Source organism: Populus nigra, chromosome 4 (genome assembly GCF_951802175.1).
Source record: "Populus nigra chromosome 4, ddPopNigr1.1, whole genome shotgun sequence".
NCBI classification, from domain to species: Eukaryota; Viridiplantae; Streptophyta; class Magnoliopsida; order Malpighiales; family Salicaceae; genus Populus; species Populus nigra.
In genome coordinates, this window is record NC_084855.1 from 10,943,484 (window position 1) to 10,962,841 (window position 19,358).

Genomic DNA, 19,358 nt, shown 5'->3' on the forward strand with positions numbered 1-19,358 from the left:
AATGTCAGTTGTTCGTGCAATTACTAGATGTTTTGATCAATTTCATGCTTCAGTTATAGTTTTGTTTGTGTATATGCCACGCAAACACTCGGAAACGATATTTTCTTCGTTATCAATAAAGATTGATGAGTTCTATTTAGGGCGAGCTCAAGTCACTTGTCTGAAGAATGAGGCAGAAGTGTTGGTTGATTAACAGGCTCTCTCACACTGATTGCTGCCTAGAATGAAGATTTCTTAGTTTCCGATAACTTTTTCTTGAACGAGACAATGTTATTCATGGGTTAATAAGATGGATTTTGGCTGATAGGGATGGCTCTCAGTGCATTGAAGTTATGGTATTCCCTTGGGGCCATGAAACCTTAACGAAGTGGACACAGTAACGTGCTCGACTTAGGTGGCATGATGGGTCCATTTAACTCTGCAAATCTTAAGTCTTGATTCCTAATATTGTAGTTAAGATTTTGCAGCCATGAAAATCTTGCTGGGATCTAGAATAGAAATGTAAAGTATGAGAGACTAAAGAATGCAAGAGATTATTCTGTTATGCAGGGTCTTCAAAGGTTCGTTTTCAGGTAGAATTGAGGTAAGGATGAATACCTAAATGCTACATGACTGGACAAAAGATCCGAGCAATTCTGTTTTTCCAATTTGCACCTGAAAGTTTAGTTTTGATTAAAAGGGAAAAATAGCAGCAATAGATAATCTGCCGTCCCTTCATTAATCACCATTGGTGTGTAGTGGAGAATCTTATGATCCAAATCAACTTGAGCACTACGCATCACCCACCACAACTTTATGGGAAAATACAAGTCCTTTTCCTGTGTCAAGGTCCACAGGTTAAATGGACCAAATGGTGTATTTGCTGTATATTGAAGCTTCGCCAATGGATGTGATTGACCCTTAGGGTAAAATTTATCAATTAGCAAGGAACTGTATCACGTTTCCAGGATGATAGTCATGTCGTAGAATTAATAAAAGAAAGGAGAAGCAGCGAGTCTACGAGGGAAAAGTAGCTTAGCAAATAATAGCAGGGGACCGAAAAAAAGCCAGGATTGGAAGATTTCACTATCGCGTATCTGCGATATTCACAACAAAATATCCATGATGACCAAAAAACTTCCTTGTGGTTTGGTTTCAGAAGGAGTGGCTCTCAGTTGTGGCGTGGATGGCCAGCATCAAGGGTCATAGTTGTCGAGGTTGATGAAAAAACTAGAATATTCAGCTCCCACCACTTGAACCATTCCTTAAGCAATAAATATCTATAGCATTGTGTCTATTATTCACATGCAATATTAGAAGGGAAAATCACAAATCTTTTTGTAGCCATGCTCAAGATTTGCCAATATCCGTAGGATTTGGAGCAATAGAAATAAAAGCAGGTTGTGATCCGATCCTATTCTAAGGGTACGTCCAAGCTTGGAAAGGTCCCTGCTTTTTCATGGAAATAGCCGCAGAAAGAGAGGTTGTGCTGTCATCTCAATATGCATGGGAATGGCTCAATCTGTCCATTCCAATGAAGTTTCAGCCCAAGGTTCTAAACTTCAGCAAATGCGAGAGGAAGGCCGCTTGGTCAAGTTGTTGAAATGGTCAAATGGGCCAAGCGGAATTTACGAGGAAGGCCGCAGTGGTGTACGGCGTGGTGTTGGAATGAATTAAAGATTCTGGAGCATGAATGACGCTCATTCAAAGCGTACGTTTTCAATGATTTTTTGAAATATTGTGGTGATAGTGACGTGATACTAAGTGTGAATCTCAGATTGTGAAATACTGTGATGTGAGGTGTTTTTGAAAATAAATTTTTGTTTTCAATATATTACAATGATTTTTTATTAGATATTTTTAAATTTCAACAATATTTTTGACCTAAAAATTAGCTAAAACACCATCTAATAGACCAAAATTCAATATTAGATGAATAAAAAAAATTTATTTTAGTTCTGATTTGCTTTATTAGAATGATTAAAGGGTAAAATCATATTTATTGAACTCTTCTCTTTAAAAGAATTCATTAAAACCAATATTTTTTTAGTCAAAATATTGTTGATTGAAACCTTTCTTTCTCTTCTTTTTTTTTTCCCAGTAAATTTTTCTTTTTTTCTCTCTATATTCCATATTGAAATATAATAAAAATAAATTTAATATTAAAAAATAAATATCTAAAACTATAGAGATCAAATAGGTAAAAAATATAAAATTGAGAGGCCGTGTTATAATTTGACATGTCTAGATTTTGCAACATTAACGGCCACAAATCTTTTAGTTTTGTTTATAATATAATGTAATTGTAATTATGACACCTTTATGTAGAAAAATACTCATGAATTAACAAAGATGAGAATACACACACATGGTCCTTTCCTTGTGAAAACTCCTATACGCAAGAAATTCAATATCTTAAAGAAATTATTTAAAATAATGTTTGAAATTATATGGTGATGTTTAGACAAATCACAAAAGCTTAGTAAAAGTGTACTTATCTTATTAATTTTTTTTATAAAGTTTCAAAAAATATTTTGAAAGATAATTATAAAATGGAGGTTTTGAGACTTTATAGCACTACTGTTAGTTTACTGATAGAACAACGTGCCATTGAGGGCATAGGGAAAACAAAATGAATTATTCTTTAATCCCTAGGTTTTGGATATAATTGTAACTTACTCCTTCATATTTGAAAAGTTATAACATTAACGTCTCCTACTCCTTTATATTTGAAAAATTATACAAATTATACTTTTGTACATACTTGGGAAGTAGTAGGAACTTATACCTTAACTTTGCATTTAGAAAGTGATGATTTATTTTGTATTTTTAAAGTTATGTGTTTATTTATTTACGTATCTCTTAGATTTTATATTTTAAAATGATGAGCAAAATTATCTTTTCATGTGATTTATATGTGACTTTGAAGATTCATATCATCCTAATATCAAATCATAACTACCTTCAACATATATGTATCTTTTACATTTTACATTTTAAAATGATGAGCAAAATATATATCTTTCATGTGATTTATATATGATTTTCGAGATTCATATCATCATAATATCAAATTAATGTTGGTGAATTTGATGTTGATAATTTTTTTTTAATTTGCTTTCTTTTGGTTATATTGATTATAAAATAATATTTTTAAAAGCATTTTGCAAATACATTTTAGTGTGCAATAATTTTGAAAATAGCCCCTTTTAGCATAGCTCTAGTTCAGGAAAATTGCATCTCTTAGCATTTTGAAGCTGTTTGTACAAGTCCAACACAAAAGAGTTGTGCAATACATTCGGAGTTTTACTTCCTCTCTCGCATGTCAATGAAATGAGGTGGATGAACATTCCATTTTTATGTGAAAGAAGGGTACAGACAATTCGGGTGTATCCGTGTATATTTGTTTCATGCATGACACTTGATCAGTTTGCGCAAAGTTTTAATTATGCCTTGTTTCCTTCGGAAAGCATGTCCTTTTACTTCGAGGAAGAAACTGGCAAAGCGTCTGTTCGTCAGATTTAATAATTGCATGTTACTTGAAAATTGGGTTTTGTAGAAAATTGAAATGCATACGGGAGTGAACCAATCGCGGCGTGAGGTTAGGTTTAAGAAGTTTGAGATGCCTATGACTCATTGTTTAAGCTTTTGGATTATAGATTGTGCTCTTATCAATTTGTGTAGGCCCTCAAGTGTAAGTGAGCAGGCCCATGAAAAATCCTCAGTACAGATCTCCCAAATAAGTTCCATACGTGCTTAATTATCATTTCCTTTTCCCCAGGAACTCATAAGTCATAATTGTTAATGGCCTTTGCGCTGCACCAAACTAATTTTCCATGCGATGCTATGGCAAATACTTCATGATTTCAATGCTTTTGAAGTGCTTAGTTAATGCTGCATACTGTCTGTGTCTGTGGTCTCAAGTGACTTTTGTTCCAGTGTCCAGTGCCAATACTAATACTAAGAGATCCTTTCCCCTCTTACGTGCATCAAGTTGATTTTTTTGACCTTTTTTGCGTTAGTTTAAGCGGTGAAAGATTTGCTCTTGTGGTGTTGCATCAACTATATATTAGAACTCTTATCTCTACCATTATGACACTTTCTGTGTCTAGCGAAATGGAAATTTTGAGAGTTTAGTCTCTGTTATACTGCAAAGCTTATTTGGAAAAGACAGTGATCTTTTCACCAAATTCGACAACGTTTCTGATATGCCGACAATTGAATTGTCTTCCCTAGTGTTTTAAGGTTGCTTGTTCCTTGTTGCAGATGCGGTGAAGGAAATTCTTATGTTGATCTTACAAAATTCTCACTGACTGCAAAACTGTTAACCAGTTTGTTGTCTTGTAATGGCAAAGATATGATTCTGAAACTATATATCAAGATTGGTTTTTAAGGAATCGAAGTTCATCTCTTGCTTATCCCGATAATGATGAAGTAGAATGAGTAACACTACATTTTCAAATAGGATTGCAGTTTTAATTATAAAAAAATTCAATATGTTTGTTTTCTTCTCTTGTGATAGTTTTTAGGACGTGGGAATCAAACTCACTACTTGAGTAGGGATGGTGGCATGATTTCTAATGTTGTTCAGCTCCAATTCTGAAAGGTCACTAACGCAGGCTGTTTTAGAGTTTCCCCAGAGGACTTCCATTCTAAGAAAGTTCCAATTATTTTTCCAAAAGAAATGATCGAGACAGATCAAATAAATCTACTCTGGTGAACATGGCAAGTCGGAAGTAATTAGACAAGCACATGAACAAGAAAAGCTTAACAGGTAAATAAATGTCACATTTCGAGATAAAAAATGTTGTTCCTGCATAGATTCCCCTAATTTGGTTTTCAGATTCATGTGGAACTGATCATCGGGTGAGGTAAATGTTTGAGCACATTTCTGATACAAAAATTTGTTGTAGTTTCCACAGTGCAGATCTCTGCTAAGTTGTGCCGTTAGTTAATAGCTTATGTAGCTAAGCAGAGTGTTTCCCAACTCTGTAAGAAGGCATCATTTCAATCCGACTGGCTGCAGCATCAACTTTCCCACTATCAAATTAGAATAATACTGTTTAGAAACTTCTTTTTTAGGTCTTGGTAAGAATTAAAAGCAGTGGTATATGCTGATCTTTATTGAGGAAGTAAAAAGTTGAAGATGTCATCTTACAAAAATAAATCACGAAGAACAAATGGGCACTTTTCTTGGTGGGAAAATAAGAATTCAGGGAAATCCAGAAGGCAACCACATTCTCACTCCCTCACCATCTGAGCAAAGCACATAACAAAAACAAAAACAAAAGGAAGGAAGGAAGGAAGGCCAACCTAGAAAAAAACAAGATAAAAGAAATGTTGAGAAGGCTTCACTTATACTCCACTCACAAAACAATCCCGGCTCCGAGACTCACTTCCCTCTTCTTTCTCTTCCTTTCTCTCAATAACTATGACAACTTTGTCAAAGCTCATATCTTCATCTATGCAGACTGCTCTCAAGAAACGTATGTGCCCAACTCTCCATTTGAAGAAAACCATAACTCCCTTCTAGCTTCAATTGTCAGCTCATCTTCTCAAGCTTCTTACAATAGCTTTGCCATTGGAAATGGAAGCTCATCACCTCCTGAAGGAATTTGCTATGGCTTGTATCAGTGCAGGGGTGATTTAAAGACTACCGATTGTTCAAGATGCATTGAAAGTGCTGTTAACCAGATAAGTTTGGTTTGTCCATACTCTTATGGTGCTGCTTTGCAACTTGAAGCTTGCTATGTAAGATATGAGCATATTGATTTCTTGGGAAGGCTTGATACGAACCTGAAATACAAAAGGTGCAGTAAAAGTGTAGACAATGATGTTGAGTTCTTTAGGCGTAGAGATGATGTTCTTGCTGACTTGCCAACAGCTAGGGGATTTAAAGTTAGCTGTTCAGGTCCTGTAGAAGGTTATGCACAGTGTTTAGGAGATTTGAGCTCTAGTGATTGCTCTTCTTGTCTCGCGGATGCTGTTGGGCAGTTGAAGAATCTATGTGGATCTGCAGCAGCAGATGTGTACCTGGGTCAGTGTTATGCTCGCTACTGGGCATCTGGTTACTATGATCTCACTTCAGGTTTGATTCATGCTCACATTTTTTCTTCATCAACAAATGCTAATTGAGGAGGAATTATACGTACATTTGGGGAAACTATCCACAGTGCATTCCTCTCTTCTTTTTTTTCATGTTTTCGTTTTTTTTTTTTTTTCAAAATTACTTTCCTTTTTTTTTCAACTTTTTTTTTATTAAATTATCTTTGTTGATTTTACTTTTTAAATATTAAACTGGTTAAAAATTTCGCTTTGTAATTTTTTCTTTTAAATACTGTGAATTGCTACGGTGTTTTCTCACATAGCTTTTCTATTTTATTTTTTTATTTTTTAAAATTATTTTTATCGATTTTATTTTTTTTACCATAAAACTAAAGGGTGTGGGGAAATTACCAATGCATTGTGGATTACAATAATAATCGACAATGCATTCTCTTTTTTTTCACTTTTTTATTTTTTGCACTTTTTCATTTTTCTTCCAACTTACCATTTTTTCTTTTTTTTTTGTTTATTTTTTCTTTTTTTTTTCCAAAATTACTTTTTTTTTCAACTTTCCTCTTTTTTCTTTTTTTTTAATTTATTTTTTTTCTAAAATTATCTTTGTTGATTTTACTTTTTAAATATTGAGCTGGTTAAAAATTTTGCTTTGTAATTTTTTTCTTTAAAATACTGTGGATTGCTACGATGTTTTCTCACATAGTTTTTCTATTTTATTTTTTTATTTTTCAAAATTATATTTGTTGATTTTATTTTTTTATATTGAGCTGATTGAGATTTAGTTTTGTAATTTGTTTCTTTAAACATTGTTGATTACTACAGTGTTTCTCCACATGTTTTTTTTGTTTTTGTTTTTTTATGATTTTCTTTGAAATTATCTTTTTTAATTTTATTTTTTAATATTGAGCCGGTTAAAAATTACAGTTACAATATGTGAGGAAAACACTGTAACTTTTCTCGCAAATTACAATGAATTGCTACAGTGTTTTTTCCCACATGATTTTTTTTTCTGTGTTGTTATGTTTTTCCCTAAAAATATCTTTGTCAATTTTATTTTTTAAATATTGAGCTGGTTAAAAATTGCAATTACAAGTAAATTCAAGTTTTTCCTCACAAAATACTATGGATTGATACAATTTTTCCTCACATGGTTTTTTTCTAGTTTCTTTTGTGTTTTCTTTATTTGTAATATTTTTTTCTAAAATTATCTTCATCGATTTTATTTTTTTTAATATTGAATTGGTGAGAATTTAAGTTTGTAATAAAGTTTAATCATGTGGGGAAGCACTGTAGTTTTCATCACAAAACACTGTGAATTGCTACAGTGTTTCCAACACAATTTCTTTTTCTTTTTTTGGTGTTTTTTTTTATTTTTTTGTAAAATTGTCTCTGTCAATTTGATTTTTTTAATATTGAGTTGATTAAGAATTTAACTTTGTAATTTTTTTTCTTTAAAACACCGTGAATTGTTGCAGTGTTTTCCCATATGATTTTTTTATAATTTTTTCCAAAATTATCTTTGTCGTTTTTTTTTTAATATTGAGTTTATTAAGAATTATAATTACAATAAATCTACATCATATGGGGAAAGCATTGTAGTTTTTCTCACACAACACTATGGATTGCTACAGTATTTCTCTAAATGGTTTTTTATTTTATTTTATTAGGGAAAACACTGTTGTTTTCCTCAATAAACATTGTCAATTGCTACAATGTTTATCCTCATGGATTTTATTCCTTCCAAAATTATCTTTGTTGGTTTTTTTTTAATATTAAGTTGGTAAAGGATTTAGCTTTGTAATTTTTTTTGCTTTTTATTAACAGAAAAGCTAAATAATGTGGTGAAAGCACTATATATTTCCTCTCAGAACACTGTGAATTACTATAAATCATTTTGTTCAGTCTATAAGTATTTTTTTTATCACCAACACAACTTTTTTTTCTGTCATAAAATATTGGCTCCATCGTACCTTTAATTTCTATTACTTATCTAGCGCTGATTCACAATTATAACACTATCAAATATATTTGTTTTATAAGCCCGCGGCAGCGCGCATGCATGCATCTTGTTTTTACTATAGCTCATGAGTGAAATCATGAATAGTTATTTCACGGTCTGCATATCTTAAGAACTTAACACTGATTATTATAGGCATTTAGATATTTCTACAAGTTGTATTAGTTATTATTAAATTAATAGGAGATAAATAAGTTTTTTTTTAATGCAGGAGAAATAACTGAAATATTATTGGAAGAAAAAAAATTAAAATTGATATGAAGCGGCAATTTTGCATTTTCACAATGGTTTTTTCCGTTATTATCAATTCAGCTAAAATGCAATTTGATATTTCGTCAAGTATAAAAAATAAAAAGCATAATAAATCGATTAAAATATTCTTAAAAACAAAAATTTTAAAACCAGTGTCAAAGGGCCTTTTTGTTTTTTCAAAATGGTTTTTTGTTATTATTAGGTTAGCTTAGGGACAGTTTGATATTTGATAAATATATATAAAAAAATAAAAAGGTTGGGGCACATGTAGCGCATTCTCTAGCGCATAAAGGTGTCAACACCTCCTAACATTCAAAAATTTCATTCCATGATATTGTTGTAAACGTCTCTGCATCATTTTTCTAGTGGTGCGGTGTGTGTCAAAGATATAGTCTTATTTGTCACCGATAGACCTTCATTTTTTTTCTCTTTCATTCTCTAAAAATCACAACTTGACTTTTATTGTTGTTGGTATTTTAATTTCATCAGTCAATCCTAGTTTTCCATGTATTATATTTTTAACTTGATCCTTATTCTTTTAGTTATTTTTTTGGGCTTTTTGCTAAATTTATTTTTCTTTTTAATTTCACCATTTAATTTTTTTTGTTTTTTATTTTAATTTTGATCCCCATTCTTTTAATTGTTTTTTTTTGTGTTTTTGTTCAATTAATTTTTCTTTTCAATTCCACCTTTAAATCAAAAATAAAATTTATTTTGTATTTTAATTTTGATGATCATTCTTTTAATTGTTTTTTTTTTATCCTATTGTGTAATTTATATTGTTTTTCCAAGTTAATCCTTCAATATTTTTATTTTTTTTTAGAATTGAGCTTCATGGTTTTTTCATATAGGGTGCTTTTAGTCTAACGCCCAAGGTCGAGTTTGGAAAGTTAATCCTTGAATATTTTTATTTTTTTTTAGAATCGAGCTCCATGGTTTTTTCATATAGGGTGTTTTTAGTCTAATGCCCAAGGTCGAGTTTGGAAAGTTAACGCGGTAGTTGACATCATTTTTTTGAAACTTATTTTCTTTTTAGCTGTGTTTTTTAAATTTTTTTTTCTACTGAGTTATCTCAATCTCATAATCTAGGCCACGAGTTTGACAAGTTAACTTGGGTTGACTCACCCCTTATCCCTCGAGTTACAAGCTTATCATGATAACTTAATTAACTCGAGCTAATTTTTTTACTCAATTTTATCATTTATCATTTAGTATTTAATGGGTTAAGATTCGAGCTCCATCGTTTGTTCTCTTTTACAAAAATATTTTGTTTTTTCAGATTATCGTTATTATTATTTTTTTAATTTGGTCTATTTTGTTGTTATAAATTTTTTTATTATTTAATTAAAATAAAATCAACTTATTTTATTCAAGTCAGTCACGGATTTGTTTTTAAAAAATCATTGTTTAAAAAATCATTGTTAATGGGTTAAGATCGGAGCTCTATCGTTTGTCCTCTTTTACAAAAATGTTTTGTTTTGTTAGGTTATTGTTATTATTATTTTTTTAATTTGATCTATTTTGTTGTTATTACTTTTTTATTTTTTAATTAAAATAAAATCAACTTATTCAGTTCAGTCATATATTTTTTTTTAAAAAATCGTTGTTTAAAAAATCATTATTGCAACATTATTTTTAATGCAACATAGCACTGGTACACAGCCAATGTTATTCCAAAAGTAGTAAGGTGCCATTTTTCAGTAAAAACAAAGAACAAGAGCTTTTGTTTTTTATTCGTCAATCGTAGATTCAGGCTGCCTTCTCCCATGCCTTCGGTGTAGACCAGATACACAGTCCCTTTGTTAAAAAAAAACGAAAGAAAAAGCCATTCAACCATTTGCAATGGTAATGAAAATGAGGGCAAAATTTGTTTTGTAAAAGTTTCAACTGGATAGTAATATTTTCTTGAGACTTCGTCTGCATCAATCAAATATTTACAATATGATCACGTAAAATAGCACAAAATGATCTATATAGCCTACCCCAACTAATTAATTTGATATCTGGAATTTGCTGTTGTTACTGTCGTCTCCTATGGCGGCACCATGCCTCAATGCTTTGTACTAAAAGCACTGTAGAACTTGCGTATGGTGACAATGTATTCCATTCCTGCCTTTATGTCATTTTGTGCTCCGACTGAACATTCGTTGTGACAATGAAGACCTTTTGAATTCTTCCACAAGCAAGAAGTCAGCAAATATTGCTTTAATAAAGTAAATCATCAAGGTGTATGGGCACCTTGGTTGCTTTCTTTTAGGCCCTTCCTCTCTTCTATCCATGGTTAAACAGTCTGATGGATCGGAAGAAAGAGTGTTTGTGTTCCATTATTTCTCAGTGATTAGGCCAACTCAACACTGTTGAGGTAGAATAGATTCCTTTTAAAGGAATCTATTACACATGGTAGAATAGATTCCTTTAAAAGGAACAATGTCATGAGGTAGTGGCAGCTTTATCTAGTCTTATGTCAAGCCGTTTGCAGAGGACTAATTCTATTGCTTTTGGTTTCGTATAGATTCCTCCAACGAGGATGATGAGGGAAAAACAGTAGCCATTGTTGTTGGAATACTAGCAGGTGTAGCCATCCTAATCGTTCTCCTCTCTTTTTGCAGAAGAGTAATGGGTATTTTCTTCTTCTTCTTTCAAATTCATGTCGTTTTTATCTTCATTTTAAGTATAAATGATATTGGATATTGAATCTTTAATGCAGATTAAGAAGAACACGACATACGTTATCTTACAAACATTATTGGGGTGATCTTGTGGTGGCTAAGTGCTTGTTGTTCGTTTTAATAAATCTGTGAGAGAGAGATTGGTTTTCTACTTTTTTCTATTTAAGTAGACTGATTTTTGACACAAAAGAAGTTGGTGTTATCTTCTGGTAGCTAAATCCTTCTGTGTTAGCTGCTGATTCCCTTCTCTTCATCCTGTCCAACAAAAACCCACCAGTATTCCTCGACTACTTGCTTATTTACAAAGCCATGCATTTCTAGATCAGCTCTAGAAGATGTTGATGAGTGGAAACTGATTCAAATTAAGATCTTCTCTAACTCTGACAGATTAATCATTTCAGTAAGACTGACTAAGATGGACCTGTTTTGACTATTCAGTTCGCATTTATTCAAATTCTGAAACAATTTATCTTGAGGTTTTGGAAGCATGCATGAAAAAACAGAACAGAGTAATTTCTGAGTCTCTGTTCATTAACACCTTGATCTGTTTGATGCCTACGAGGCCTCAACAATGGAATCAAGAATAACGATTTCGAACATTTTGTGGGTATCCTTCCTCCTGAGTCAGAAGCCAACTCCACGCATGCCGCCATCCCAAGTTGATAAAAATCTTGGATGATCGATGACAATTCAGTTTCTGAACGATGGGCCCAGTATGGATCTCATTTATTTTTTATGAAGTTTACTCTCAATCAATCCGTATTTGGGTCATTCTGACGGCCTACTTTCTATAAACATCTATAGCAAATCTGGATTGGGCCTTAAGATAAAGAAAGCCCATATTCTCAAGAGGATGGGAAGCATGGGCTAGGCTTCAGGTAAAAAATATATGTTCTGCCGTCAAAATATTTCCTTTCGGTGTCTGCACTCTGCACCACAAAAAAATAAAAGCTTTGTTTTTTATTAAATTCGCTTTCGCTTGCACCGTGTGGATTTCGCCTTTTCTTTTATGGAACCATGTGGATTACTTCTTCTTTTTTGAATGCAACTTACTCTTAAAAAAGATTAAAAAGAAGAAGGAAGACAACAGGATAAAATCCAAAAGCTCTGCAATACAGATTTACAATGATTACATGAATGAAAAACATAATTGTTTCTTTACTGAAATCTCCACAAAGAATGAAAACTAGAGGCTGAATATGAACCAGACACTGGCAATTTATTTTCTTTTGTGCCAGAAGAAACTCAAATTAGTACGTATACCCAGAAACAACACATCTAAGTAACAATCCCTATATAGATATACAATAATTCGAAAGAATAATTAAAGGCCGGCGGTGAATGGTACGTTGGTGGCCGGCAACCAATTATTCCCGGAAATGAAGCTGCCCACGGTGAATTGTGATGCTACGGTTGAACTAGTGATGACGCGGTAGCCTTTCCAATTAACTCTATTGGCAGTAGATGATCCAGGGCCAGTATTCATGTATTCTCCATAATATAGAGTATCGAGAGCAAAATTACCACTCCATGGCGACCAACCAGCTGGGTTAATCAAGCTATCAAGGAAGGTTTTCATAAAAACAGTCCTCGAGTACTGTTTCCACGGCCTACCAAGGTATGTCTTAACGGAGCCTTGGACCGGCTTTAGATCGGAAGCAGCAGTAACCCTACAGTTGTGAATCGAGATTCCTGTGTTTTGGTTAGGGTCAGTTCTACCTTGAGCAGTAATCGTAATTATCTTGTTTGGAGGGCTTCGAGCATAGATGTTACAGTTCTGGAAAACAACTGCAGCATTGCCAAATATGAAGTCAACGGTACCATAGATGTCACATTCTCTATAGAATTGTCTCTGAGAATGGACATAGAGAGTGTCCTGGTATCCTTCAAAGCTGCACTTGTAGAACACTGAGAAATCGGAGCCCGAACGCAAGGCAACTGCCTGGTGATTCTTGGCACCAGCTGTGTTTCTAAATGTCATGTCCCGAGCAATAAAATTATCTCCGACCACGGCTGAGAATATCCAAAATGATACTTAGAATGTTTCGTAGATTACTTTCATTAATATTGAAAACATACAAGGATGACTAAATCGTTAGTTATGATGGTCTAATTAGCATATTTGATGAGCAAAATATGGTTGCGGAATTGCAATTAAACTTTTTTAATTTTATTCTACCATGGAGATCAATTTCATGACCAAGTAAAACCCGCTACTTTCTTAAAATTATCATGATGGTACGTAAACGTACATGCAATTTGTGCAAAGCTTAACTCAGGACACGTACATGAAGTGCTTGACTAACTCATAATTAGTGGAGTTAAATCACTGTGATTAAAATATATCATGAACCAAATTTTCTGGGCAATCTCTATCTGGGATTTCTAAAGAAAGTTTCCAAATCATTAAAAAATCGAGTAGCATTGAAGTTTCAGTATCAGTCTGAAGAAGCCAGCTTTAGCTCTACATTGTAAATTAATAAACAATCTTAAGAATGATGATTGATGGCAGAAGATAATGTTTGTTTGTTTTTTTATATGGGCAACCTCTGCTGGCCCCTAGGCTTGCCCCTATCAAAAGCATAAGACTTTCCAAGTGGAGGAACCAGCTAGCTTAGACTTCTGGGATTTGATATTGCTTAAAATATTTGTGTTTCTTCCTCTCAAGCAATTCAGAGCCTATTGGCTACGTACCTCTTGGAATCAAGGACCATCCAAACCTATGTAGATACCTATGTATACGGTCCCTAGTATGATAGACAGGCTCCAAAAAGTTATCCATTTTGTCGCTTTCGAGATGACATCCGCAAGACTAAATATGTTTCGAAGGTCATCTTTTCTACATTTAAAAACTTTTCGAGGTATTTCATGGGTGTGAAATGTTAGTAAAAGAATATTTTACCTGTGTGTTAGGTAACGACGAGGTAAGATTTTTTTTTAAATTTTTTTTTTTAGGTTTATTTTTTTATTTTTAATATCAATATATAAAAAAATATATTAATTTAATATTTTTTTCAAGCTAAACAAACCCAAATTCTTATTCAATCTAAAACTTTTATATTCCTCCATTTTGGCCTTTTCTTTTTATTTTTAGTCAAATGAGAGTTATATTATACAATAGGGATAATCATAATTCTTGATTTCCCTCTACTTTTTTTTTTCTAGGATTGACCTTTAGAACGCTAAGTATAAAATCCCAGTAATTAGTTGCTAAAGCTTTGTTCTACAATTTTTTTCCTACTTAATTAGCAAGGATATATACATCTAAGTTCAAAACTTGCCCCCAATTAACCCTTTTTTTTTTTTTTTGCCTCCGTGTCACCTTAACTAAAAGCAACATCTATGTAACAAAGCTTTCCAGCTATATATATATAGTCAGATCCATTAATTCCCAGCATGGTTGAATTAAAATCTTAATTAATTTATTAAGCAAATTAATTGATTAGGGATACTCACCAAAAGTAGCTGACTTGAAAGTTGTAGTACCTCCTCCAGCGCTTTTGCTACCGGTGACAATTGTCTTCCCTATACCGTCACCAACAAACATAACATTCTTCACCTTTTTTCCCACCTCAACGTTTTCATTGTATGTCCCAGCTTTCACATATATTACATACCTCCCTGACCCTGACCTTTTGGATGCCGCATCTATGGCCTCCTTGATGGTCTTGACGTTCCCTGACCCATCTGTTGCCACCACAATGTTTGCCTGAGAAGCTGGTGAAGATGATTGCAAGAGTTTCCGGTCACCAGGTCTGACCCAGGAAGGAAACCCTTCTTTGTGACTAGGTTCACTGTATGGTACCTTGTTAATAGCCAAAGTGTTGCTAATTAACTTGGACACATTGTTACTCATCAAAGGCAAAATAAAGTCGGTCATCCCGAATTCAGTGAACCCGGTTCGGCACGTTTCTAGGTTGGTTAGAGCCGTGCTGAGCCATGTTTGTGCATCATAGTCTGTGCACTTGCTGCTAGTGGTTTTGGTGAGCCAAAGAATGCTGTCTTCATAGAGCTCAAGGCAATCTTCCCATGCAGCCTTTTCAAGCCCATTTCTACATTTCGAGCCTAGGGAATAAGTGTTGACTTTACCTTGCATGGCACGGTCTAAGGCTAGTTGCATAGAGATTTTGAGAAAGTCGGACTCATGTGTAATGGGGGTATTTCTATGGTCATGGCTTAAAAAATACTCACATGGTTGTGGGTTAGGTGTTTTGCTACACCAAGACATTACCTCATCGGAATTATACCCCAGAATGGTTGAGGAGAGTAGAAAAGGCACAAGTAAAAACGTTAGCACAATCCGAACAGCCATAGAAATGGCTTATTGAAGTTATTGGGTGGCAAGTTTGAAACGGGTTTTGAAGAAATGGATTTGATAGAAGGTTTAGGGCTTATGAGTTTGTGTGGATTAATTCGTGTTCTAAACTAACTGCCTTATATAGAAGCTGAGTGTTGGCTTGGTCGCGTAGTAACCAATGGGTACATGCTTGTACAGCCTTCTTTCTTGACAAAATATCCATGTATCCGTGAACCTAATTAATTTCGACGAGGAAAAAATATGGATGATATGGAAGCAACAGACTGTTAATATAGAATAAGTCGTAAAGAATAAAATGTAAGTATAAATTGATGAGGATTGGTATACCGGTCCCTGTCGTCCCTCCTGTGAATTTTTAGTTTGTGTTTGACTAGACAAAAAACGCGTTATTGAAAATTTCTTTTGCTTGCAGTCCTCATTATTCAAACGAAGTAAAGTATAAACCAGTGTAAATCCTCCGCTACTGTTTGGTAATAATTTTGAAGAATAAATAAAGAAAGAGATATCCATGCACAAGGACGGCTCCCTCAAGGAAATGAACTTGGCTGGTATCTCGTCCTCCTCGTATTCTTGTTAGGAGTGATCAGATGTTTGGTCCCAAACACATCAAATTCATACATTTCTTTCGAATTAATATATAACGCATATATTTGGGTTTTCATGAGCTCATTATGAGATCCAGTGATTAATTTCACACAGAGAGAGTAGAAAAGAGAAGAACACCAGCTCGTGAATTCGGTGTTCTCCTACGCGGATGGAGATAAGGAGATAGGCCGGAGATGCAGTTACCATTTGAGATGGCTCATACTGTCCATTACTAGTCAACGATTCTGCCGATCCTTTTTTACATTAATTAACTATATATATTATAAATGCATTACTTTGGGTAAACAAATCACAAATCAAACCGGTGGCTTGTTAGAATAGTTTTGCTAGCTGCTTTAAACCATGGGTTAGGGGGCCGAAGTTGCAAGTTGCAACGTACAGTACTCTCAGCATTTAATTATTGTAATTATGTTGCAAGAAGAAAAATAAAAAGGATCTTTTTATATATGGTTTCTTGAAAGCCCACAGTGTAATTATAAAGCTTTTAAATTTATGTAATAATAAAACAAGATTATGATACATTAAGTATATTAATAATAAATTTATGATCATTTAATTAAAAACTAGTTATGCGTTTTTTTTAAGGACTAACATGAATTTTTCTAATTCTTTCCCCAGGCAACTTAAATGATTGATAATAGAGAATGAAAATGTTTTTAATTTTAATTTCCAGGATCAAAATATAACTTTCATGATAAAAAAATGAGGGAGTGAATAATGGATCCACAACAAAAACACCCCATTATTTTAGTATATTCTTTTTTTGAAAGAAGTTATTTTAGTATATTAATTCTATATTCTGTAATTGTTATCCTTCATTTTTATTTTCTTGTTATAACACTTTGAAACATAGTTTTAAGACATGGCCCAGTGGCCGGCCCGGTCCAAGACTTGGGTTCCGGGTTTCGACTGGGCCAGTTCTTTTTTTTTTCATCAAAACAACGTTATTTTAGTAAAAAAAAAAAGTTAACAAATTTACAACTGGTTCTTAACCGGGTCATACCGGGTTTTTTTTTTCTGTTTTTTTTAACCCGACCAGGTTTTAATTCCGGGTCTAGGATCGACCCGCCGGGCCGAACCGCGTTTAAAAACTATGCTTTGAAACCAGGCTAGAAAGATATATTTATCATCTTCTTCTTCTTTTTTTAACGTGAAAGAGGACTCTTTCAATAACGAAAGTCTTGAAGGTGGAGATATAATAACTATCACCCGATGCTCAATAATTTTGGCGGTTGTTCACGTTATTAAAATAAGAAATTTTTTATGTGCAACTTGCAAATATATTATTCTGGTTTGAAATCTTCTGTCAAAATTAATAATTAAGCTGATTTCTCAATGATTTGTAGTGATCATCCTTGGTTTAAAAGGGAATAAATGTGGTGTGAGTTTCATCATCATCCTTTTTGTCTGCATACACACAGGGAAATGGGGATGTTTAAATATTTCAATAATATGCTTAACTAAATCATTTTATTAAAAAATTCAAGGACTGTGAGCTTAGCTCTTTGCGCGAACACGAGAGTCACTTTCCTTGCAATTATATATTCTTGCGTCTTTTTTTTAAAAATTACATGCTTTTCTCTCCATAACGACTAGACGATGCAGCCAGAGATACAAATACAAGCAGAACTCTCTTGATGAGCTACGATTGTCGTTTTAAGGGGGAAATATCGTGCGTACGTGTGCATTGATTGCATGATTACGTACGTGGGAACATCATAATCTCCATGATGAAAAAACAGTGTCAACGACTTAAACATTATTAATGGAATTTGACTTCCTGATCATCATCCTTATCCATAGACAGGAACAGCTAGCATCATCATTCAAAACTCAGCAGCGCCACAGAAAAACGATGGATGATCATACATCAATTAGTTAGTCATCAAATTCATATTGAATTGCTAGGCTTTACCCTTTTTTGACCAGCACATTCTCTCAGTAAACCCTTTAATTCGTTGCGAATTATTTCCTTAGCCACTTTTACAAGTTAGAATTTCATACTGAATTAAGAGCTTCCTCCAGCACTAAACGTATAATTGCTCAAGAAACAAGTTCATTTATGTCTATCAGATTAGAGTTTCATGTTTACAAAGACTGGTGCAAAAGAATACTAGTGAAGTACGAAAGGAGAAAAGGAAAACTTTTTATTATTATATATTATTTTCCAATGAATATAGTAATGCAAATGCAACTGCGATAGCTCTGAGATTTCCCCGTTTATTTCTACAAGGGAAAATTATTACAAACTAAAACTATACTAAATAGATGGTACCCGCAATCGATTGACCATGCTAAGAAATTACAAGTATATATATATATCTATATGATGTAGCCGTGATAGTACGTAGAAATTGAGGATTTTAAAAAGTTACATGAGATATATCATCGCTAGATAAAGATCTTCCACAAACAAATTTTTTGAATTAATTATGAAGTACATAAACCTGGAAGATCAAAGTCATACCACACATTCAAAACTTCTAGTCACACTTTGTTTTTCAAAACCATCAACCATAAACATGAGAGAAAGACATAGAACCTGAATGTGAAAAAAATCTAGATGCAAGAATAAAAAGCTCATGAAATCTCCATGGCCTATATATTAGATGGCTTTTTCATTCAGTTAACCAAAACAGTCGAATCGAATTCAAAAATGAACTACTTGATGATATTCTTTAATCACAGCTAGCAACTAGACTTCCTTTGAATCTTTAATTCTAATAAGAGCAGAGAAAAAGCCCAACACTAAGCCTTTATGATTGCGAAGAACCCTTCTAATACCAGCAGGTCTAGGTTTGCCCATAGAAGAACCATAACATTTCATTTTAATGTATAAAATTCAGGGGGAGACCATGAAATGAGAGCTCTAACAGTCTTGTTATTATCCATCAAATCTAACAACTATGAGAAATTAACAAATCAATAGCACAATAAAAAAAAAAATCAGAGAATAAAATCTTTGATCCTCACACACCGTCTTGTTAGAATCAAGAGAAAGGTGGCATCATAGTCAGGTTACTTGTGATTGAAGAGTAATTCATGTCGAATAATTAAGCTAAAAGAATAATGGGATTGCAAAGATAAGCATAAACCAAACTTTATTTTGAAATTTTTCTTAGAAAAGAGATTTCTATTAATGAAATAAGTCTAACATATTTTCTGGACAGCACCAAAATAAACCCCACCAGTCAAAGAATTCAGACCAGATGCTCAAGTGATTATAGCAATGAATAAGGAAGTGATCCAATGATTCCTCATACACTAAACATAGTGGACAAGATACGTCACAGGCTTTGAGAATACCTCGTCTAACCAAGACTCCTCTAGTATTGATTTTACCAATTATAGTCATCCAACATAAAACTTTGAATCATGGAGGAACCAATCCTTTTCATACATCATTAAAGGAATTACATGAATTAGGTTGTCTATGAGACGATAAAAGGTCACACAT

The 19,358-nt window shown here is 33.3% G+C and overlaps 2 protein-coding genes across 2 annotated transcripts; one reads left to right on the forward strand and one right to left on the reverse strand.

Annotated features, from left to right (window-relative positions):
- The first annotated feature begins 5,109 nt into the window (after positions 1-5,109).
- On the forward strand, positions 5,110-11,195 carry LOC133691920 (plasmodesmata-located protein 8-like). Its single transcript, XM_062112543.1, has 3 exons — positions 5,110-6,067; positions 10,821-10,928; positions 11,016-11,195. Exons 1-3 carry the CDS (start codon positions 5,317-5,319, stop codon positions 11,018-11,020), a joined length of 864 nt encoding a protein of 287 aa, XP_061968527.1. The 5' UTR covers positions 5,110-5,316; the 3' UTR covers positions 11,021-11,195.
- Positions 11,196-12,069: 874 nt separating this feature from the next.
- LOC133691648 (pectinesterase 2-like) lies at positions 12,070-15,514 on the reverse strand. Its single transcript, XM_062112243.1, has 2 exons — positions 14,434-15,514; positions 12,070-12,990 (listed from the first exon to the last, which is right to left on the reverse strand). Exons 1-2 carry the CDS (start codon positions 15,287-15,289, stop codon positions 12,302-12,304), a joined length of 1,545 nt encoding a protein of 514 aa, XP_061968227.1. The 5' UTR covers positions 15,290-15,514; the 3' UTR covers positions 12,070-12,301.
- Between the last annotated feature and the right edge of the window lie 3,844 nt (positions 15,515-19,358).

What these genes read in the sequence shown, in the direction of transcription:
- LOC133691648 (XM_062112243.1), bottom strand. Translation starts at nt 15,289, where the DNA reads ATGGCTGTTCGGATTGTGCTAACGTTTTTACTTGTGCCTTTTCTACTC. An exon ending in TTTCAAGTCAGCTACTTTTG is followed by an intron (nt 12,991 to 14,433) that starts GTGAGTATCCCT and finishes GGATATTCTCAG; the next exon opens with CCGTGGTCGGAGATAATTTT.
- LOC133691920 (XM_062112543.1), top strand. Translation starts at nt 5,317, where the DNA reads ATGTTGAGAAGGCTTCACTTATACTCCACTCACAAAACAATCCCGGCT. An exon ending in TTACTATGATCTCACTTCAG is followed by an intron (nt 6,068 to 10,820) that starts GTTTGATTCATG and finishes GGTTTCGTATAG; the next exon opens with ATTCCTCCAACGAGGATGAT.